This window comes from Oncorhynchus mykiss, chromosome 13 (genome assembly GCF_057628025.1).
Source record: "Oncorhynchus mykiss isolate SJ-2025 chromosome 13, ASM5762802v1, whole genome shotgun sequence".
NCBI lineage: Eukaryota > Metazoa > Chordata > Actinopteri > Salmoniformes > Salmonidae > Oncorhynchus > Oncorhynchus mykiss.
In genome coordinates, this window is record NC_143034.1 from 77,386,256 (window position 1) to 77,411,613 (window position 25,358).

Genomic DNA, 25,358 nt, shown 5'->3' on the forward strand with positions numbered 1-25,358 from the left:
GTAGAATAAGTCCAGGGGTTTAACACAACAACATGTAGAATAAGTCAAGGGGTTTAACACCACAACATGTAGAATAAGTCTAGGGGTTTAACACCACAACATGTAGAATAAGTCAAGGGGTTTAACACCACAACATGTAGAATAAGTCTAGGGGTTTAACACCACAACATGTAGAATAAGTCTAGGGGTTTAACACCACAACAACATGTAGAATAAGTCTAGGGGTTTAACACCACAACAACATGTAGAATAAGTCAAGGGGTTTAACACCACAACAACATGTAGAATAAGTCTAGGGGTTTAACACAACAACATGTAGAATAAGTCTAGGGGTTTAACACCACAACATGTGGAATAAGTCTAGGGGTTCAACACCACAACATGTAGAATAAGTCTAGGGGTTCAACACCACAACATGTAGAATAAGTCAAGGGGTTTAACACCACAACATGTGGAATAAGTCTAGGGGTTTAACACCACAACATGTGGAATAAGTCTAGGGGTTTAACACCACAACATGTAGAATAAGTCTAGGGGTTTAACACCACAACATGTAGAATAAGTCTAGGGGTTTAACACCACAACATGTAGAATAAGTCTAGGGGTCTGAATACTTTCTGAAGACCGTTGCAGATGTTGGTGTCGCTGACATCCTGTTGTATTACATTACATTTGAAACGTCATGAACAAATCTATGGACTTCCTGTCCCACGTTGTCTCCAGGACCTGGGTCACGTGGGTTCTGGCGAGGCGGTAGACGAGGACATCCCTCCTCCCACGGTGTCTCTGCCCAAACTGGCCGCCCTGCTGAGGGTGTTCAGCACCGTGGTGCGCTGCATCGGACAGCGCTTCAACCCCATTAGAGGACCGCCCATCACACAGGCATACGTCTCTGATGTAAGGAGAGACACACACACACACACACACACAGGCATACGTCTCTGATGTAAGGAGAGACACACACACACACACACACACCCATCACACAGGCATACGTCTCTGATGTAAGGAGAGACAGACACACACACACCCATCACACAGGCATACGTCTCTGATGTAAGGAGAGACACACACCCACCCACCCACCCACCCACCCACCCACCCATCACACAGGCATACGTCTCTGAAGTAAGGAGAGACACACACACCCACCCATCACACACACACACACACCCCCCCATCACACAGGCATACGTCTCTGATGTAAGGAGAGGCACACACACACACACACACACCCATCACACAGGCATACGTCTCTGATGTAAGGAGAGAGAGACACACACACACACACACACACACACCCATCACACAGGCATACGTCTCTGTTGTAAGGAGAGACACACACACACACACACACACACACCCATCACACAGGCATACGTCTCTGTTGTAAGGAGAGACACACACACACACACACACACACACAGGCATACGTCTCTGATGTAAGGAGAGACACACACACACACACACACACACCCATCACACAGGCATATGTCTCTGTTGTAAGGAGAGACACACACACACACACACACACAGGCATACGTCTCTGTTGTAAGGAGAGACACACACACACACACCCATCACACAGGCATACGTCTCTGTTGTAAGGAGAGACACACACACACACACACACACAGGCATACGTCTCTGATGTAAGGAGAGAGACACACACACACACACACCCATCACACAGGCATACGTCTCTGATGTAAGGAGAGAGACAGACACACACACATCACACAGGCATACGTCTCTGATGTAAGGAGAGAGACAGACACACACACACATCCATCACAGGCATACGTCTCTGTAAGGCGAGATAGGGAGAAAGACACACACACTCTCGTAATTAACCAGGCATATGTCACAGATATCATTTGTTCCCAACACAACCTTACCTCCTCCCTCTCCTTCCTCCCTCTCTCCTTCCTCCCTCTCTCCTTCCTCCCCCTCTCCTTCCTCCCTCTCTCCTTCCTCCCTCTCTCCTTCCTCCCTCTCTCCTTCCTCCCTCTCTCCTTCCTCCCTCTACTCCCTCTCTCCTTCCTCCCTCTACTCCCTCTCTCCTTCCTCCCTCTACTCCCTCTCTCCTTCCTCCCTCTACTCCCTCTCTCCTTCCTCCCTCTCTCCTTCCTCCCTCTACTCCCTCTCTCCTTCCTCCCTCTACTCCCTCTCTCCTTCCTCCCTCTACTCCCTCTCTCCTTCCTCCCTCTACTCCCTCTCTCCTTCCTCCCTCTACTCCCTCTCTCCTTCCTCCCTCTCTCCTTCCTCCCTCTCTCCTTCCTCCCTCTCTCCTTCCTCCCTCTACTCCCTCTCTCCTTCCTCCCTCTACTCCCTCTCTCCTTCCTCCCTCTACTCCCTCTCTCCTTCCTCCCTCTACTCCCTCTCTCCTTCCTCCCTCTCTCCTTCCTCCCTCTACTCCCTCTCTCCTTCCTCCCTCTACTCTCTCTCTCCTTCCTCCCTCTACTCCCTCTCTCCTTCCTCCCTCTACTCCCTCTCTCCTTCCTCCCTCTCTCCTTCCTCCCTCCCTCCCTCTCTCCTTCCTCCCTCTACTCCCTCTCTCCTTCCTCCCTCTACTCCCTCTCTCCTTCCTCCCTCTACTCCCTCTCTCCTTCCTCCCTCTCTCCTTCCTCCCTCTCTCCTTCCTCCCCCTCTCCTTCCTCCCTCTCTCCTTCCTCCCTCTCTCCTTCCTCCCTCTCTCCTTCCTCCCTCTCTCCTTCCTCCCTCTACTCCCTCTCTCCTTCCTCCCTCTCTCCTTCCTCCCTCTACTCCCTCCCTCCCTCTCTCCTTCCTCCCTCTCTCCTTCCTCCCTCTACTCCCTCTCTCCTCCCTCCCTCTCTCCTTCCTCCCTCTCTCCTTCCTCCCTCTACTCCCTCTCTCCTTCCTCCCTCTACTCCCTCTCTCCTTCCTCCCTCTACTCCCTCTCTCCTTCCTCCCTCTACTCCCTCTCTCCTTCCTCCCTCTCTCCTTCCTCCCTCTACTCCCTCTCTCCTTCCTCCCTCTACTCTCTCTCTCCTTCCTCCCTCTACTCCCTCTCTCCTTCCTCCCTCTACTCCCTCTCTCCTTCCTCCCTCTCTCCTTCCTCCCTCCCTCCCTCTCTCCTTCCTCCCTCCCTCCCTCTCTCCTTCCTCCCTCTACTCCCTCTCTCCTTCCTCCCTCTACTCCCTCTCTCCTTCCTCCCTCTACTCCCTCTCTCCTTCCTCCCTCTCTCTCCTTCCTCCCTCTCTCCTTCCTCCCCCTCTCCTTCCTCCCTCTCTCCTTCCTCCCTCTCTCCTTCCTCCCTCTCTCCTTCCTCCCTCTCTCCTTCCTCCCTCTACTCCCTCTCTCCTTCCTCCCTCTCTCCTCCCTACCTCTCTCCTCCCTCCCTTTCTCCAGGTTTTGAACCGGGTGTTGGCGTGCGTGTCGACGGCCAAGCAGGTGTTGTTCTCTGAGCCGGTGTTGACGGCGGGGAACGAGTGTGTGTGTGTCCTGCTGGTGAGCTTGGAGCCGTCCGCACCGCTGACCGACGCCGTCATCACCTACGGTCTGGACCAGCTGGATGCCTGCCGGGCCTGTGGCCCAGAGTACAGCCTGGCCGTCCTCAGCCTCATCACGTTGGTAAGGCCTGGTTCTAATACTGTGTTTTATACGGCCGGGCCTGTGGCCCAGAGTACAGCCTGGCCGTCCTCAGCCTCATCACGTTGGTAAGGACTGGTTCTAATACTGTGTTTATACGGCCGGGCCTGTGGCCCAGAGTACAGCCTGGCCGTCCTCAGCCTCATCACGTTGGTCAGAACTGGTTCTAATACTGTGTTTATACGGCCGGGGACTGTGTTTATACGGCCGGGGACTGTGTTTATACGGCCGGGGACTGTGTTTATACGGCCGGGGACTGTGTTTATACGGCCGGGGACTGTGTTTATACGGCCGGGGACTGTGTTTATACGGCCGGGGACTGTGTTTATACGGCCGGGGACTGTGTTTATACGGCCGGGGACTGTGTTTATACGGCCGGGGACTGTGTTTATACGGCCGGGGACTGGTTTTATACGGCCGGGGGCTGGTTTTATACGGCCGGGGGCTGGTTTTATACGGCCGGGGACTGTGTTTATACGGCCGGGGACTGTGTTTATACGGCCGGGGACTGTGTTTATACGGCCGGGGACTGTGTTTATACGGCCGGGGACTTATTCTACATGTTGCGGTGTTAAACCCCTAGACTTATTCTACATGTTGTGGTGTTAAACCCCTAGACTTATTCTACATGTTGTTGTGGTGTTAAACCCCTAGACTTATTCTACATGTTGTTGTGGTGTTAAACCCCTAGACTTATTCTACATGTTGTGGTGTTAAACCCCTAGACTTATTCTACATGTTGTGGTGTTAAACCCCTAGACTTATTCCACATGTTGTGGTGTTAAACCCCTAGACTTATTCTACATGTTGTGGTGTTAAACCCCTAGACTTATTCTACATGTTGTGGTGTTAAACCCCTAGACTTATTCTACATGTTGTGGTGTTAAACCCCTAGACGTATTCTACATGCTGTGGTGTTAAACCCCTAGACTTATTCCACATGTTGTTGTGTTAAACCCCTAGACTTATTCTACATGTTGTGGTGTTAAACCCCTAGACTTATTCTACATGTTGTGGTGTTAAACCCCTAGACTTATTCTACATGTTGTGGTGTTAAACCCCTAGACTTATTCTACATGTTGTGGTGTTAAACCCCTAGACTTATCTGCTCCTAATGGTCTCTCCTCTCTCTCTCTCTGTGTGTTGTAGATTGTGGACCAGATCAACACTAAGCTCCCAGCGTGGTTTGTGGAGAAGCTGCTGGCTCCGACATCACAGCTCCTGGAGCTACGCTTCAACAGGGACAGAGAGGTGGGTGTGTTTGTCAGGCACGTGACACATGGAAACGCGTTCTTGACTTTTTAAACTGCAGTTAAAACGATAAGAAAAATGTGTCGAATTGTGACCTATGGGGCCAATGAAGTTCCATCGACCACCGCCATAGGCTGAATCTCAAACCCAACACTTGGGCCCCTAAGCCCTTTATCGAGTGGCCACTTGCTGTTGTGTTCGATTAGTGATCATTTGAGTCTGCAAGAGTTTTGCCCCAAAGGAGCATTGAGACGATGCACACTAATGTCACAGATATGTAATGCTAGCTAGCTAAGGATGTGGTGCTCTGATAAACACAGATGTAATGTTAGCTAGCTAAGGATGTTGGGCTCTGATAAACACAGATTTAATGTTAGCTAGCTAGCTGAGGATGTTGGGCTCTGATAAACACAGAGATGTAATGTTAGCTAGCTAGCTAAGGATGTTGGGCTCTGATAAACACAGTAATGTAATGTTAGCTAGCTAGCTAAGGATGTGGTGCTCTGATAAACACAGAGATGTAATGTTAGCTAGCTAAGGATGTTGGGCTCTGATAAACACAGATGTAATGTTAGCTAGCTAGCTGAGGATGTTGGGCTCTGATAAACACAGATGTAATGTTAGCTAGCTAGCTGAGGATGTTGGGCTCTGATAAACACAGAGATGTAATGTTAGCTAGCTAGCTAAGGATGTTGGGCTCTGATAAACACAGATATGTAATGTTAGCTAGCTAGCTAAGCATGTTGGGCTCTGATAAACACAGAGATGTAATGTTAGCTAGCTAGCTAAGGATGTTGGGCTCTGATAAACACAGAGATGTAATGTTAGCTAGCTAGCTAAGGATGTTGGGCTCTGATAAACACAGTAATGTTAGCTAGCTAGCTAAGGATGTTGGGCTCTGATAAACACAGATGTAATGTTAGCTAGCTGAGGATGTTGGGCTCTGATAAACACAGATGTAATGTTAGCTAGCTAGCTAAGGATGTTGGGCTCTGATAAACACAGAGATGTAATGTTAGCTAGCTTGCTAAGGATGTGGGGATCTGATAAACACTGAGATGTAATGTTAGCTAGCTAAGGGTGTTGGGCTCTGATAAACACAGTAATGTTAGCTAGCTAGCTAAGGATGTTGGGCTCTGATAAACACAGATGTAATGTTAGCTAGCTGAGGATGTTGGGCTCTGATAAACACAGAGATGTAATGTTAGCTAGCTAGCTAAGGATGTTGGGCTCTGATAAACACAGAGATGTAATGTTAGCTAGCTAAGGATGTTGGGCTCTGATAAACACAGTAATGTTAGCTAGCTAGCTAAGGATGTTGGGCTCTGATAAACACAGATGTAATGTTAGCTAGCTGAGGATGTTGGGCTCTGATAAACACAGATGTAATGTTAGCTAGCTGAGGATATTGGGCTCTGATAAACACAGAGATGTAATGTTAGCTAGCTAAGGATGTTGGGCTCTGATAAACACAGAGATGTAATTCTAGCTAGCTAAGGATGTTGGGCTCTCTCTCTCCAGGTGATGTCAGCAGCCCTGGGTGTGTACCAGTCTGTTTTGAGCCTGAAAAACATCCCCATTCTGGAAGCAGCGTATAAACTGGTTCTGGGAGAGATGGCCTGTGCCCTGTCCAGCCTTCTGGCCCCCCTGGGCCTCTCTCCGACCCCTGGTACCCCCTCCCCGACCCCTCCACCCTTTCCCGGCATCCAGCACCCTGTCTTCGCCCCCCTCACCCTCACCCCAGAGAGGGCAGAGTTCACCCTCATCTTCAACCTGTCAGCCCTCACCACCATCGGCAACACCAAGAACTCACTCATAGGGGTATGTCGGATTACCACACACACACATACACACACACACACACACACACACACATTTTTCTGGCTCAAATACCGAGAACTCACTCGTAGGGGTATGTTACATAACACACACACTGCACTACCATCAGCAACACCAAGTAACATGACTGAACTGTAACTTAAAATGTACCTCTGGCTTGCCCCCCCTCCTCTCCCTCTGCCCCCCCCTCCTCTCCCTCTGCCCCCTCTCTCCCTCTGCCCCCCCCTCCTCTCCCTCTGCCCCCTCTCTCCCTCTGCCCCTCCTCTCCCTCTGCCCCCCCCCTCCCTCTCTGTCTCGTCCCCCCCCCTCTCTCTGTAGATGTGGGCTCTGTCTCCGACGGTGTTTGCGTTGTTGAGTCAGAACCTGATGTTGGTCCACTCTGACCTGGCCGTCTACCACCCTGCTGTACAATATGCTGTGTTATATACCCTGTACTCACACTGTACCAGGTAACACACACTACCACCCTGTACTCACACTGTACCAGGTAACACACACTACCACCCTGCTGTTATATACCCTGTACTCACACTGTACCAGGTAACACACACTACCACCCTGCACTCACACTGTACCAGGTAACACACACTACCACCCTGCTGTTATATACCCTGTACTCACACTGTACCAGGTAACACACACTACCACCCTGCTGTTATATACCCTGTACTCACACTGTACCAGGTAACACACACTACCACCCTGCTGTTATATACCCTGTACTCCCACTGTACCAGGTAACACACACTACCACCCTGCACTCACACTGTACCAGGTAACACACACTACCACCCTGCTGTTATATACCCTGTACTCACACTGTACCAGGTAACACACACTACCACCCTGTACTCACACTGTACCAGGTAACACACACTACCACCCTGTACTCACACTGTACCAGGTAACACACACTACCACCCTGCTGTTATATACCCTGTACTCACACTGTACCAGGTAACACACACTACCACCCTGCTGTTATATACCCTGTACTCACACTGTACCAGGTAACACACACTACCACCCTGCTGTTATATACCCTGTACTCACACTGTACCAGGTAACACACACTACCACCCTGCTGTTATATACCCTGTACTCACACTGTACCAGGTAACACACACTACCACCCTGCTGTTATATACCCTGTACTCACACTGTACCAGGTAACACACACTACCACCCTGCTGTTATATACCCTGTACTCACACTGTACCAGGTAACACACACTACCACCCTGCTGTTATATACCCTGTACTCACACTGTACCAGGTAACACACACTACCACCCTGCTGTTATATACCCTGTACTCACACTGTACCAGGTAACACACACTACCACCCTGCTGTTATATACCCTGTACTCACACTGTACCAGGTAACACACACTACCACCCTGCTGTTATATACCCTGTACTCCCACTGTACCAGGTAACACACACTACCACCCTGCTGTTATATACCCTGTACTCACACTGTACCAGGTAACACACACTACCACCCTGCTGTTATATACCCTGTACTCACACTGTACCAGGTAACACACACTACCACCCTGCTGTTATATACCCTGTACTCACACTGTACCAGGTAACACACACTACCACCCTGCTGTTATATACCCTGTACTCACACTGTACCAGGTAACACACACTACCACCCTGCTGTTATATACCCTGTACTCACACTGTACCAGGTAACACACACTACCACCCTGCTGTTATATACCCTGTACTCACACTGTACCAGGTAACACACACTACCACCCTGCTGTTATATACCCTGTACTCACACTGTACCAGGTAACACACACTACCACCCTGCTGTTATATACCCTGTACTCACACTGTACCAGGTAACACACACTACCACCCTGCTGTTATATACCCTGTACTCACACTGTACCAGGTAACACACACTACCACCCTGCTGTTATATACCCTGTACTCACACTGTACCAGGTAACACACACTACCACCCTGCTGTTATATACCCTGTACTCACACTGTACCAGGTAACACACACTACCACCCTGCTGTTATATACCCTGTACTCACACTGTACCAGGTAACACACACTACCACCCTGCTGTTATATACCCTGTACTCACACTGTACCAGGTAACACACACTACCACCCTGCTGTTATATACCCTGTACTCACACTGTACCAGGTAACACACACTACCACCCTGCTGTTATATACCCTGTACTCACACTGTACCAGGTAACACACACTACCACCCTGCTGTTATATACCCTGTACTCACACTGTACCAGGTAACACACACTACCACCCTGCTGTTATATACCCTGTACTCACACTGTACCAGGTAACACACACTACCACCCTGCTGTTATATACCCTGTACTCACACTGTACCAGGTAACACACACTACCACCCTGCTGTTATATACCCTGTACTCACACTGTACCAGGTAACACACACTACCACCCTGCTGTTATATACCCTGTACTCACACTGTACCAGGTAACACACACTACCACCCTGCTGTTATATACCCTGTACTCACACTGTACCAGGTAACACACACTACCACCCTGCTGTTATATACCCTGTACTCACACTGTACCAGGTAACACACACTACCACCCTGCTGTTATATACCCTGTACTCACACTGTACCAGGTAACACACACTACCACCCTGCTGTTATATACCCTGTACTCACACTGTACCAGGTAACACACACTACCACCCTGCTGTTATATACCCTGTACTCACACTGTACCAGGTAACACACACTACCACCCTGCTGTTATATACCCTGTACTCACACTGTACCAGGTAACACACACTACCACCCTGCTGTTATATACCCTGTACTCACACTGTACCAGGTAACACACACTACCACCCTGCTGTTATATACCCTGTACTCACACTGTACCAGGTAACACACACTACCACCCTGCTGTTATATACCCTGTACTCACACTGTACCAGGTAACACACACTACCACCCTGCTGTTATATACCCTGTACTCCCACTGTACCAGGTAACACACACTACCACCCTGCTGTTATATACCCTGTACTCACACTGTACCAGGTAACACACACTACCACCCTGCTGTTATATACCCTGTACTCACACTGTACCAGGTAACACACACTACCACCCTGCTGTTATATACCCTGTACTCACACTGTACCAGGTAACACACACTACCACCCTGCTGTTATATACCCTGTACTCACACTGTACCAGGTAACACACACTACCACCCTGCTGTTATATACCCTGTACTCACACTGTACCAGGTAACACACACTACCACCCTGCACTCACACTGTACCAGGTAACACACACTACCACCCTGTACTCACACTGTACCAGGTAACACACACTACCACCCTGCTGTTATATACCCTGTACTCACACTGTACCAGGTAACACACACTACCACCCTGCTGTTATATACCCTGTACTCACACTGTACCAGGTAACACACACTACCACCCTGCTGTTATATACCCTGTACTCACACTGTACCAGGTAACACACACTACCACCCTGCTGTTATATACCCTGTACTCACACTGTACCAGGTAACACACACTACCACCCTGCTGTTATATACCCTGTACTCACACTGTACCAGGTAACACACACTACCACCCTGCTGTTATATACCCTGTACTCACACTGTACCAGGTAACACACACTACCACCCTGCTGTTATATACCCTGTACTCACACTGTACCAGGTAACACACACTACCACCCTGCTGTTATATACCCTGTACTCACACTGTACCAGGTAACACACACTACCACCCTGCTGTTATATACCCTGTACTCACACTGTACCAGGTAACACACACTACCACCCTGCTGTTATATACCCTGTACTCACACTGTACCAGGTAACACACACTACCACCCTGCACTCACACTGTACCAGGTAACACACACTACCACCCTGCTGTTAATATACCCTGTACTCACACTGTACCACAAAACTTAAATATTTTTTTAAACAGTTCACCACATTCTGTTGTCTTCTCTTTCAATCCTTTCTCTCCCTCTCCCTCTCTCTCTCTCTCTCTCATTCTCTCTCTCTCTCCCCCTCTCTCTCTCTCTCATTCTCTCTCTCCCTCTCTCATTCTCTCTCTCTCTCTCTCCCTCTCTCTGTTTATCAGACATGATCACTTCATCTCGTCCAGCCTGTCCTCCTCCTCCCCTTCTCTCTTTGACGGGGCGGTCATCAGCACGGTAACCACGGCAACCAGGAAACACTTCAGCACCCTGCTGTCCCTGCTGGGAGCCCTGCTGAGGAAGGAGCAGCTCTACACCGAGGCCAGGTACACACGCTATACATGTCTCACACACACACACACACGGCTGTAGTTGAACGATAACTGTGGGTGGAATTATTGTAATCAAAAGGAGACTTTTTTTTACATTTCTTCAAAACAATCCAACGTGTATTATTTAATTAGTGCAGTAATGGAGCTTGTCAGCGACCCTGGATGTTTCGAGACACAGCATTTTATAGCAAAGTTCATCCTCCGGGATGTTCATGACAAACAACAGATGTATGGAATGGGTCACGAGGTTAGGATTCATATATAAAAGATACTAATAATTCACAGCAGACAGTATCTGCTGTAAAGACTGTCCTCATTGTGTAGAGACCAGGGTCTGGCCCCCCAACTCCGTACGGGAGCCATGTCCCCCTGGGACCCCAACTCCATACGGGAGCCGTGTCCCCCTGGGACCCCAACTCCGTACTGGAGCCGTGCCCCCCCGGGACCCCAACTCCATACTGGAGCCGTGCCCCCCCCCGGGACCCCAACTCCGTACTGGAGCCGTGTCCCCCCCCGGGACCCCAACTCCGTACTGGAGCCGTGTCCCCCCCCGGGACCCCAACTCCGTACTGGAGCCGTGTCCCCCCCCGGGACCCCAACTCCGTACTGGAGACGTGTCCCCCCGGGGGACCCCAACTCCGTACTGGAGACGTGTCCCCCCGGGGGACCCCAACTCCGTACTGGAGACGTGTCCCCCCGGGGGACCCCAACTCCGTACTGGAGACGTGTCCCCCCGGGGGACCCCAACTCCGTACTGGAGTCGTGTCCCCCTGACCCCCCCAGTACAGAAACATTACCTCAGGCTCTGGAATGTGGTATCACCCACTGACATGGTCAATCTCCTGTCAGTGTTAAATCTCCCAGAGGCCCATCCTCCGTAGAACACACACAGATGAGCGTGTTCTCAGAACCCTCTGTTCTGTTGCATAAAACAACCATTTGATGCTATGACCGTATTATAACACAATCTTGTCATTTCTCCACCATATAACCTAACCTAGTGTGTGTGTGTGTGTGTCTGCTCCAAACAGGAAGCTGTTGTTGACGTGGTCTCTGGAGATGTGCCTGATGATGAAGAGGTCTGATACCTACACCCCTCTTTTCTCCCTGCCCTCCTTCCACAAGTTCTGCAAGGGTCTGCTCCACAATGGTAAATACTGTTTATCTATAGAGAGGGTCTGCTCCACAATGGTAAATACTGTTTATCTATAGAGAGGGTCTGTTCCACAACGGTAAATACTGTGGAACTATAGAGAGGGTCTGTTCCACAACGGTAAATACTGTGGAACTATAGAGGGTCTGTTCCACAACGGTAAATACTGTTTATCTATAGAGAGGGTCTGTTCCACAACGGTAAATACTGTTTATCTATAGAGAGGGTCTGTTCCACAACGGTAAATACTGTTTATCTATAGAGAGGGTCTGTTCCACAACGGTAAATACTGTTTATCTATAGAGAGGGTCTGTTCCACAACGGTAAATACTGTTTATCTATAGAGAGGGTCTGTTCCACAACGGTAAATACTGTTTATCTATAGAGAGGGTCTGTTCCACAACGGTAAATACTGTTTATCTATAGAGAGGGTCTGTTCCACAACGGTAAATACTGTTTATCTGTAGAGAGGGTCTGTTCCACAACGGTAAATACTGTTTAACTATAGAGAGGGTCTGTTCCACAACGGTAAATACTGTTTATCTATAGAGAGGGTCTGTTCCACAACGGTAAATACTGTTTATCTATAGAGGGTCTGCTCCACAACGGTAAATACTGTTTATCTATAGAGAGGGTCTGTTCCACAACGGTAAATACTGTTTATCTATAGAGAGGGTCTGTTCCACAACGGTAAATACTGTTTATCTATAGAGAGGGTCTGTTCCACAACGGTAAATACTGTTTATCTATAGAGAGGGTCTGTTCCACAACGGTAAATACTGTTTATCTATAGAGGGTCTGCTCCACAACGGTAAATACTGTTTATCTATAGAGGGTCTGCTCCACAACGGTAAATACTGTTTATCTATAGAGAGGGTCTGTTCCACAACGGTAAATACTGTTTATCTATAGAGGGGGTCTGTTCCACAACGGTAAATACTGTTTAACTATAGAGGGTCTGCTCCACAACGGTAAATACTGTTTATCTATAGAGAGGGTCTGTTCCACAACGGTAAATACTGTTTATCTATAGAGGGTCTGTTCCACAACGGTAAATACTGTTTATCTATAGAGAGGGTCTGTTCCACAACGGTAAATACTGTTTAACTATAGAGGGTCTGCTCCACAACGGTAAATACTGTTTATCTATAGAGAGGGTCTGTTCCACAACGGTAAATACTGTTTATCTATAGAGGGTCTGTTCCACAACGGTAAATACTGTTTATCTATAGAGGGTCTGTTCCACAACGGTAAATACTGTTTATCTATAGAGAGGGTCTGTTCCACAACGGTAAATACTGTTTATCTATAGAGAGGGTCTGTTCCACAACGGTAAATACTGTGTAACTATAGAGGGTCTGCTCCACAACGGTAAATACTGTTTATCTATAGAGAGGGTCTGTTCCACAACGGTAAATACTGTTTATCTATAGAGAGGGTCTGTTCCACAACGGTAAATACTGTGGAACTATAGAGAGGGTCTGTTCCACAACGGTAAATACTGTGGAACTATAGAGAGGGTCTGTTCCACAACGGTAAATACTGTGGAACTATAGAGAGGGTCTGTTCCACAACGGTAAATACTGTTTATCTATAGAGAGGGTCTGTTCCACAACGGTAAATACTGTTTATCTATAGAGAGGGTCTGCTCCACAACGGTAACTATAGAGAGGGTCTGTTCCACAACGGTAAATACTGTTTATCTATAGAGAGGGTCTGTTCCACAACGGTAAATACTGTTTATCTATAGAGAGGGTCTGCTCCACAACGGTAACTATAGAGAGGGTCTGTTCCACAACGGTAAATACTGTTTATCTATAGAGAGGGTCTGTTCCACAACGGTAAATACTGTTTATCTATAGAGAGGGTCTGTTCCACAACGGTAAATACTGTTTATCTATAGAGAGGGTCTGTTCCACAACGGTAAATACTGTTTAACTATAGAGAGGGTCTGTTCCACAACGGTAAATACTGTTTAACTATAGAGAGGGTCTGTTCCACAACGGTAACTATAGAGAGGGTCTGTTCCACAACGGTAACTATAGAGAGGGTCTGTTCCACAACGGTAAATACTGTTTAACTATAGAGAGGGTCTGTTCCACAACGGTAAATACTGTTTATCTATAGAGGGTCTGTTCCACAACGGTAAATACTGTGGAACTATAGAGAGGGTCTGTTCCACAACGGTAAATACTGTGGAACTATAGAGAGGGTCTGCTCCACAACGGTAACTATAGAGAGGGTCTGTTCCACAACAGTAAATACTGTTTATCTATAGAGAGGGTCTGTTCCACAACGGTAAATACTGTTTATCTATAGAGAGGGTCTGTTCCACAACGGTAAATACTGTTTATCTATAGAGGGTCTGTTCCACAACGGTAAATACTGTTTATCTATAGAGAGGGTCTGTTCCACAACGGTAAATACTGTTTATCTATAGAGGGTCTGTTCCACAACGGTAAATACTGTGGAACTATAGAGAGGGTCTGTTCCACAACGGTAAATACTGTGGAACTATAGAGAGGGTCTGTTCCACAACGGTAAATACTGTGGAACTATAGAGAGGGTCTGTTCCACAACGGTAAATACTGTGGAACTATAGAGAGGGTCTGTTCCACAACGGTAAATACTGTGGAACTATAGAGAGGGTCTGTTCCACAACGGTAAATACTGTTTATCTATAGAGAGGGTCTGTTCCACAACGGTAAATACTGTTTATCTATAGAGAGGGTCTGCTCCACAACGGTAAATACTGTTTATCTATAGAGGGTCTGCTCCACAACGGTAAATACTGTTTATCTATAGAGAGGGTCTGTTCCACAACGGTAACTATAGAGAGGGTCTGTTCCACAACGGTAAATACTGTTTATCTATAGAGAGGGTCTGTTCCACAACGGTAAATACTGTTTATCTATAGAGAGGGTCTGTTCCACAACGGTAAATACTGTTTATCTATAGAGAGGGTCTGTTCCACAACGGTAAATACTGTTTATCTATAGAGAGGGTCTGTTCCACAACGGTAAATACTGTTTATCTATAGAGGGTCTGTTCCACAACGGTAAATACTGTTTATCTATAGAGAGGGTCTGTTCCACAACGGTAAATACTGTTTATCTATAGAGGGTCTGTTCCACAACGGTAAATACTGTTTATCTGTAGAGAGGGTCTGTTCCACAACGGTAAATACTGTTTATCTATAGAGAGGGTCTGTTCCACAACGGTAAATACTGTTTATCTGTAGAGAGGGTCTGTTCCACAACGGTAAATACTGTTTATCTATAGAGAGGGTCTGTTCCACAACGGTAAATACTGTTTATCTATAGAGAGGGTCTGTTCCACAACGGTAAATACTGTTTATCTATAGAGAGGGTCTGTTCCACAACGGTAAATACTGTTTATCTATAGAGAGGGTCTGTTCCACAACGGTAAATACTGTTTATCTATAGAGAGGGTCTGTTCCACAACGGTAAATACTGTTTATCTATAGAGAGGGTCTGTTCCACAACGGTAAATACTGTTTATCTATAGAGAGGGTCTGTTCCACAACGGTAAATACTGTTTATCTATAGAGAGGGTCTGTTCCACAACGGTAAATACTGTTTATCTATAGAGAGGGTCTGTTCCACAACGGTAAATACTGTTTAACTATAGAGGGTCTGTTCCACAACGGTAAATACTGTTTAACTATAGAGGGTCTGTTCCACAACGGTAAATACTGTTTATCTATAGAGAGGGTCTGTTCCACAACGGTAAATACTGTTTATCTATAGAGAGGGTCTGCTCCACAACGGTAAATACTGTGGAACTATAGAGAGGGTCTGTTCCACAACGGTAAATACTGTTTATCTATAGAGAGGGTCTGTTCCACAACGGTAAATACTGTGGAACTATAGAGGGTCTGTTCCACAACGGTAAATACTGTTTAACTATAGAGAGGGTCTGTTCCACAACGGTAAATACTGTTTATCTATAGAGAGGGTCTGTTCCACAACGGTAAATACTGTTTATCTATAGAGAGGGTCTGCTCCACAACGGTAAATACTGTTTATCTATAGAGAGGGTCTGTTCCACAACGGTAACTATAGAGAGGGTCTGTTCCACAACGGTAAATACTGTTTATCTATAGAGAGGGTCTGTTCCACAACGGTAAATACTGTTTATCTATAGAGAGGGTCTGTTCCACAACGGTAAATACTGTTTATCTATAGAGAGGGTCTGTTCCACAACGGTAAATACTGTTTATCTATAGAGAGGGTCTGTTCCACAACGGTAAATACTGTTTATCTATAGAGGGTCTGTTCCACAACGGTAAATACTGTTTATCTATAGAGAGGGTCTGTTCCACAACGGTAAATACTGTTTATCTATAGAGGGTCTGTTCCACAACGGTAAATACTGTTTATCTGTAGAGAGGGTCTGTTCCACAACGGTAAATACTGTTTATCTATAGAGAGGGTCTGTTCCACAACGGTAAATACTGTTTATCTGTAGAGAGGGTCTGTTCCACAACGGTAAATACTGTTTATCTATAGAGAGGGTCTGTTCCACAACGGTAAATACTGTTTATCTATAGAGAGGGTCTGTTCCACAACGGTAAATACTGTTTATCTATAGAGAGGGTCTGTTCCACAACGGTAAATACTGTTTATCTATAGAGAGGGTCTGTTCCACAACGGTAAATACTGTTTATCTATAGAGAGGGTCTGTTCCACAACGGTAAATACTGTTTATCTATAGAGAGGGTCTGTTCCACAACGGTAAATACTGTTTATCTATAGAGAGGGTCTGTTCCACAACGGTAAATACTGTTTATCTATAGAGAGGGTCTGTTCCACAACGGTAAATACTGTTTATCTATAGAGAGGGTCTGTTCCACAACGGTAAATACTGTTTAACTATAGAGGGTCTGTTCCACAACGGTAAATACTGTTTATCTATAGAGAGGGTCTGCTCCACAACGGTAAATACTGTGGAACTATAGAGAGGGTCTGTTCCACAACGGTAAATACTGTTTATCTGTAGAGAGGGTCTGTTCCACAACGGTAAATACTGTGGAACTATAGAGAGGGTCTGTTCCACAACGGTAAATACTGTTTATCTATAGAGAGGGTCTGTTCCACAACGGTAAATACTGTTTATCTATAGAGAGGGTCTGTTCCACAACGGTAAATACTGTTTATCTATAGAGAGGGTCTGTTCCACAACGGTAAATACTGTTTATCTATAGAGAGGGTCTGTTCCACAACGGTAAATACTGTTTATCTATAGAGAGGGTCTGTTCCACAACGGTAAATACTGTTTATCTATAGAGAGGGTCTGTTCCACAACGGTAAATACTGTTTATCTATAGAGAGGGTCTGTTCCACAACGGTAAATACTGTTTATCTATAGAGAGGGTCTGTTCCACAACGGTAAATACTGTTTATCTATAGAGAGGGTCTGTTCCACAACGGTAAATACTGTTTAACTATAGAGGGTCTGTTCCACAACGGTAAATACTGTTTATCTATAGAGAGGGTCTGTTCCACAACGGTAAATACTGTTTATCTATAGAGAGGGTCTGCTCCACAACGGTAAATACTGTGGAACTATAGAGAGGGTCTGTTCCACAACGGTAAATACTGTGGAACTATAGAGGGTCTGTTCCACAACGGTAACTATAGAGAGGGTCTGTTCCACAACGGTAAATACTGTTTATCTGTAGAGAGGGTCTGTTCCACAACGGTAAATACTGTTTATCTATAGAGAGGGTCTGTTCCACAACGGTAAATACTGTTTATCTATAGAGGGTAATAATTACAATTCTTTACTTAGGGGTTGTAAAAATCAGGTAACTTAAATTCCCAGGTGTTCCAGAAATGCTAGATGAAATATTCCTCCTGATTCTGGTACCAGGATTTTCGGGAAACCTGATTCCTGCAGTGTGTGTGTGTGTGTGTGTTGACTCTGCTTTCTGTCGGTCTGCAGCCCTGAATGAGGACCCAGTCATCTGCCTACAGACCTGTAACAGCCTTCAGGTCATCTCCTCCTCACTCAACACAGAGCTGCTGCAGAGGTAACACACACACACACGCACACGCACGCGCACGCACACGCACACATACACACACACACACTAAACAACCCCTTACACACACACGCACACACACCTAAAACAACCCCTTCTACACACACACACACACACACACACACACACACACACACACACACACACACACACACACACACACCCCTAAAACAACCCCTTATACACAAAAGCATAAACCCAAACGTATGTATAACGTTGTCTCTGTCCTGTGCCTCCCAGGTGTGTGGATGTGTGTCGTGTCCAGCTGGTGCACTCTGCGGTGAGGGTGAGGCAGGCGTACGGCAAGCTGCTGAGGACAATCCCTCTGGACGTGACACTCAGGTCAGCACACAACACAGACCGAGCACTCTCTATCCACAATTACTGACTGGGACTGCTCTAAGGCCGGGACCCTGTCGGTGACAGCCATCTTCAAGTCAAACGCACACATTCTGTCACATAGAAAACAAATAAGCGAATATGTTTATTAAGTCATCTTCAAGTCAAACTTCAAGTAACTTGTCATTATCATGGCAGCAAAATGAATGAAATCGGCTATGCGCACACTCATTGTCTGGGTTTTATCAGTCAAAACTTCAACTAATGTAAAAACAAATTGGGTGAGTTGCTTGAATTGTCTTTATATCTACACTGAGAATACCAAACACTATGCACACCTTCCTCATATTGTCTCTATCTACACTGAGAATACCAAACACTATGAATACCTTCCTCATATTGTCTCTATCTACACTGAGAATACCAAACACTATGCACACCTTCCTCATATTGTCTCTATCTACACTGAGAATACCAAACACTATGAATACCTTCCTCATATTGTCTCTATCTACACTGAGAATACCAAACACTATGAATACCTTCCTCATATTGTCTCTATCTACACTGAGAATACCAAACACTATGCACACCTTCCTCATATTGTCTCTATCTACACTGAGAATACCAAACACTATGAACACCTTCCTCATATTGTCTCTATCTACACTGAGAATACCAAACACTATGAATACCTTCCTCATATTGTCTTTATCTACACTGAGAATACCAAACACTATGAATACCTTCCTCATATTGTCTCTATCTACACTGAGAATACCAAACACTATGAACACCTTCCTCATATTGTCTCTATCTACACTGAGAATACCAAACACTATGCACACCTTCCTCATATTGTCTCTATCTACACTGAGAATACCAAACACTATGAATACCTTCCTCATATTGTCTCTATCTACACTGAGAATACCAAACACTATGCACACCTTCCTCATATTGTCTCTATCTACACTGAGAATACCAAACACTATGAATACCTTCCTCATATTGTCTCTATCTACACTGAGAATACCAAACACTATGAATACCTTCCTCATATTGTCTCTATCTACACTGAGAATACCAAACACTATGAATACCTTCCTCATATTGTCTTTATCTACACTGAGAATACCAAACACTATGAATACCTTCCTCATATTGTCTCTATCTACACTGAGAATACCAAACACTATGAATACCTTCCTCATACTGTCTTTATCTACACTGAGAATACCTTCCTCATATTGTCTCTATCTACACTGAGAATACCAAACACTATGCACACCTTCCTCATATTGTCTCTATCTACACTGAGAACACCTTCCTCATATTGTCTCTATCTACACTGAGAATACCAAACACTATGCACACCTTCCTCATATTGTCTCTATCTACACTGAGAATACCAAACACTATGAATACCTTCCTCATATTGTCTCTATCTACACTGAGAATACCAAACACTATGAATACCTTCCTCATATTGTCTCTATCTACACTGAGAATACCAAACACTATGAATACCTTCCTCATATTGTCTCTATCTACACTGAGAATACCTTCCTCATATTGTCTCTATCTACACTGAGAATACCAAACACTATGCACACCTTCCTCATATTGTCTCTATCTACACTGATAACACCTTCCTCATATTGTCTCTATCTACACTGAGAATACCAAACACTATGCACACCTTCCTCATATTGTCTCTATCTACACTGAGAATACCAAACACTATGAATACCTTCCTCATATTGTCTCTATCTACACTGAGAATACCAAACACTATGAATACCTTCCTCATATTGTCTTTATATCTACACTGAGAATACCAAACACTATGAATACCTTCCTCATATTGTCTTTATCTACACTGAGAATACCAAACACTATGAACACCTTCCTCATATTGTCTTTATCTACACTGAGAATACCAAACACTATGAATACCTTCCTCATATTGTCTTTATCTATCTGTGTGACCTTAATGTGTCTACCTCCCTGCAGTAACCTTAATGTGTCTACCTCCCTGCAGTAACCTTAATGTGTGTGTCTACCTCCCTGCAGTAACCTTAATGTGTGTGTGTGTGTGTGTGTGTGTGTGTGTCTACCTCCCTGCAGTAACCTTAATGTGTGTGTGTGTGTGTGACCCTGCAGTAACCACAGCCACCCAGAGATAGAGGAGATCTCCTTAATGTGTGTGTGTGTGTGTGTGACCCTGCAGTAACCACAGCCACCCAGAGATAGAGGAGATCTCCTTGGTGGTCCGGCGTCACATGAGCCGCCCCCCCAGCACCACCTTTCACCCCCAGGACTTCAGTGACCTCATCAGCTTCATCCTCTATGGCAGCCAGCACCGCGGAGGGTAGGCTACCTGGCTCTGTGGGGGGGGGGGGGTCCTTCTACTAACGTGTGTGTCGTGGGTCCCGTGTGCCTCAGTTGGTAGAGCTTGGGGCTTACAACGCCAGGGTTGTGGGTTCGATTCCCACGAGGGACCAGAATGAGGAAGGGGAAACTATGAAAATGTAATCTCTACTGTACTGTAATTCACTCTGGATAAGAGAGTCTGATAAATGACAATGTTAATGTGTGTATCATCTGCTAACCTGTGTGTGTGTGTGTTCTGCTAAGTTGTGTGTGTGTTCTGCTAAGTTGTGTGTGTGTGTGTTCTGCTAAGTTGTGTGTGTGTGTTCTGCTAAGTTGTGTGTGTGTGTTCTGCTAAGTTGTGTGTGTGTGTGGATATATGCTAAGTTGTGTGTGTGTGTGTGTGTGTGGATATATGCTAAGTTGTGTGTGTGTGGATATATGCTAACCTGTGTGTGTGGATATATGCTAACCTGTGTGTGTGGATATATGCTAACCTGTGTGTGTGGATATATGCTAACCTGTGTGTGTGGATCTATGCTAACCTGTGTGTTTTATCTGTTCACCGGTGTGTTCCTACAGTAAAGAACCGTGGCTGGAGCGTCTGTACCACAGCTGTCAGCGCCTGGTGAAGCGCGAGGGAGTCTCGTCAGGTCGCGAAGGGGGTGTGTGTGTCTCCGGTGCGGGTGGCGGTGTGTGTGTACCGCGGGGTCTGCTGAAGACGGAGGCCGTGCTGTGGCAGTGGGCGGTGTGGGAGGCAGCTCAGTTCACAGTGTTGTCTAAACTCCGTACCCCGCTGGGACGGGCACAGGACACCTTCCAGACCATAGAGGGTACGGGCTGTTACACACACACACACTCACACACGCTAAAACACACACACGCTAAAACACACACACACACGCTAAAACGCTAAAACACACACACACACGCTAAAACACACACACACACGCTAAAACACACACACACACGCTAAAACACACACACACACGCTAAAACACACACACACACGCTAAAACACACACACACACGCTAAAACACACACACACACACACGCTAAAACACACACACACACACACGCTAAAACACACACACACACACACACGCTAAAACACACACACACACACACACGCTAAAACACACACACACACACACACACGCTAAAACACACACATACGCTAACACACACGCTAACACACACACACACACGCTAACACACACACACACACGCTAACACACACACACGCTAACACACACACACACACACGCTAACACACACACACACACACGCTAAAACACACACACGCTAACACACACACACACACACGCTAACACACACACACACACACACGCTAACACACACACACACGCTAACACACACACACACGCTAACACACACACACACGCTAAAACACACACACACACGCTACCACACACACGCTACCACACACACACACACGCTACCACACACACACACACGCTAAAACACACACACGCTAAAACACACACACGCTAAAACACACACACACACACGCTAAAACACACACACACGCTAAAACACACACACACACACACACGCTAAAACACACACACACACTAAAACACACACACACTCAGTCCAGAGTTTGCCCCATTATTTTTGTAGCCCCGCCCCTGTAGCCCCGCCCCTGTAGCCCTGCCCCTGTAGCCCTGCCCCTGTAGCTCCTCCCCTGTAGCTCCGCCCCCATGTCCTGTCAGTTAGACCCTTAAACCAGGGGTGTCAAACACATTTTCCCTGTGAGCCACATTTACTTTTCAGCAAGTTCCGGAGGGCCACACTGAAAATGTGTTATTTCACTGTCAAAATGGTTTTGGGAATTTCCGATGCTCCCTGCTGGACACAGTCATGAAACTGTACCAAATGCAGGTCCATTATAATTTCTACACAGTTTCCATTTGGTTTGAGTCATTTGAAAGTATATTGAGGCCCCCCTATTCCATCCTATACACATTCTGGATTTACATGTTGCCTCTTTCAAGAACATATCCTTCCCTCTCTCCCTCTTCTCTTCTCCCTCTCTCCTCCCTCCTCCCCTTCCTCTCTCCTCCCTCCCTCCTCTCCTCCATCCCTCCCTCCCTCCCTCTCTCCTCCCCTCCCTCCTCACTCTCTCCTCTCTCCCCCCTCCTCCCCTCTCTCCTCCCCTCCCTCTCTCCTCTCCCCCCTCCCTCTCTCCTCTCCCCCCTCCTCTCCTCTCTCCCCCCTCCTCTCCTCTCTCCCCCCTCCTCTCCTCTCTCCCCCCTCCTCTCCTCTCTCCTCCCTCCTCTCCAGGTATAATCCGCAGCCTGGCGGCCCACAGTCTGAACACTGAACAGGAGCTCAGCCAATGGAGCGGCGGCGACACAGACGACGGTCACCATAGCAACCAGCTGCGTCTGGCGCTGCTCTTGCAGTTCCTGGAAAACCTGGAGAAACTGATGTACAACGCCTACGAGGGCTGTGCCAACGCTCTGACCGCTCCACCCAAGGTACACACACACCTACACACACACACACCTACACACACACACCTACACACACACCCCTACACTGTGAGATACTGATGTACAACGCCTACGAGGGCTGTGCCAACGTCCTGACTGCTCCACCCAAGGTACACACACACCTACACACACACACACACCTACACACACACACACCCTTACACTGTGAGATACTGATGTACAGCTCCTACGAGAGCTGTCCCAACGTGCTGACCACACCGCCCCAAGTGGCCCCCAGCTCCTAATGTTAACTAAGTTTTTCTCTCTCTCCTTCCCTCTGTATCCAGGGTATCAGAACATTCTTCTATACCAACCGTCAGACCTGCCAGGATTGGCTGACTCGTATCCGCCTTGCCCTGATGAGGGTGGGGCTTCTATCCGGCCAACCAGCAGTCACCGTGCGCCACGGCTTGGACCTGCTGACTGAGATCCAGAACAGCAGCACTCTGGTAACGGGAGGAGAGACGCATAGTCCCAGGCTTATGTCCTAAACCACACCCTATTCCCTATATAGTGCACTACTTTTGACCAGAGACCCAACTGAACCTAGTGTTCTTGACCACACAGAGAAACACACTCAGCATTACCTTGTTCCAACAGTCAGTCAACTGTTTTCAACCACGACCCCTTTACCCGAAGTTACTAAATATATCACCTGTTACTGACACCCCCCCCCCATGTATCTTCTGGTCACCTGTAACTGACACCTGCCCCATGTCTCCTCTCTGTAGGGTCCAAGTCTCCTCTGGTCACCTGTAACTGACCCCCATGTCTCCTCTCTGTAGGGTCCAGGTCTCTACTGGTCACCTGTAACTGACACCCCCATGTCTCCTCTCTGTAGGGTCCAGGTCTCTACTGGTCACCTGTAACTGACACCCCCATGTCTCCTCTCTGTAGGGTCCAGGTCTCTACTGGTCACCTGTAACTGACCCCCATGTCTCCTCTCTGTAGGGTCCATGTCTCTACTGGTCACCTGTAACTGACCCCCATGTCTCCTCTCTGTAGGGTCCATGTCTCTACTGGTCACCTGTAACTGACCCCCCCCCATGTCTCCTCTCTGTAGGGTCCAGGTCTCCTCTGGTCATCTGTAACTGACCCCCATGTCTCCTCTCTGTAGGGTCCAGGTCTCTACTGGTCATCTGTAACTGACCCCCATGTCTCCTCTGGTCATCTGTAACTGACCCCCATGTCTCCTCTCTGTAGGGTCCAGGTCTCTACTGGTCATCTGTAACTGACCCCCATGTCTCCTCTCTGTAGGGTCCAGGTCTCTACTGGTCATCTGTAACTGACCCCCATGTCTCCTCTGGTCACCTGTAACTGACCCCCATGTCTCCTCTCTGTAGGGTCCAGGTCTCTACTGGTCACCTGTAACTGACCCCCATGTCTCCTCTCTGTAGGGTCCAGGTCTCTACTGGTCACCTGTAACTGACCCCCATGTCTCCTCTCTGTAGGGTCCAGGTCTCTACTGGTCACCTGTAACTGACCCCCATGTCTCCTCTGGTCACCTGTAACTGACCCCCATGTCTCCTCTCTGTAGGGTCCAGGTCTCTACTGGTCATCTGTAACTGACCCCCATGTCTCCTCTGGTCACCTGTAACTGACCCCCATGTCTCCTCTCTGTAGGGTCCAGGTCTCTACTGGTCACCTGTAACTGACCCCCATGTCTCCTCTCTGTAGGGTCCAGGTCTCTACTGGTCATCTGTAACTGACCCCCATGTCTCCTCTCTGTAGGGTCCAGGTCTCTTCTGGTCATCTGTAACTGACCCCCATGTCTCCTCTGGTCACCTTTAACTGACCCCCATGTCTCCTCTCTGTAGGGTCCAGGTCTCTTCTGGTCATCTGTAACTGACCCCCATGTCTCCTCT

The 25,358-nt window shown here is 47.2% G+C and overlaps 1 protein-coding gene and 1 non-coding gene across 3 annotated transcripts in view; both read left to right on the forward strand.

Annotated features, from left to right (window-relative positions):
* The window catches only part of smg1 (SMG1 nonsense mediated mRNA decay associated PI3K related kinase), a 167,830-nt gene that overhangs the window by 26,886 nt on the left and 115,586 nt on the right, over positions 1–25,358 (forward strand). For both annotated transcript variants that reach the window (XM_090197766.1, XM_090197768.1), the window contains exons 10-22: positions 724–897; positions 3,373–3,594; positions 4,762–4,863; positions 6,385–6,684; positions 7,021–7,151; positions 10,874–11,035; positions 12,073–12,191; positions 18,162–18,249; positions 18,502–18,603; positions 20,834–20,974; positions 21,556–21,806; positions 23,282–23,478; positions 23,781–23,942. In XM_090197766.1, the coding sequence (XP_090053892.1) occupies positions 724–897; positions 3,373–3,594; positions 4,762–4,863; positions 6,385–6,684; positions 7,021–7,151; positions 10,874–11,035; positions 12,073–12,191; positions 18,162–18,249; positions 18,502–18,603; positions 20,834–20,974; positions 21,556–21,806; positions 23,282–23,478; positions 23,781–23,942 (2,151 nt within the window). The remainder of the gene's footprint in view (positions 1–723; positions 898–3,372; positions 3,595–4,761; positions 4,864–6,384; positions 6,685–7,020; positions 7,152–10,873; positions 11,036–12,072; positions 12,192–18,161; positions 18,250–18,501; positions 18,604–20,833; positions 20,975–21,555; positions 21,807–23,281; positions 23,479–23,780; positions 23,943–25,358) is intronic.
* Positions 21,032–21,107, forward strand: trnav-uac (transfer RNA valine (anticodon UAC)). The gene has a single exon. It is a non-coding gene; the product is annotated as a tRNA-Val (tRNA).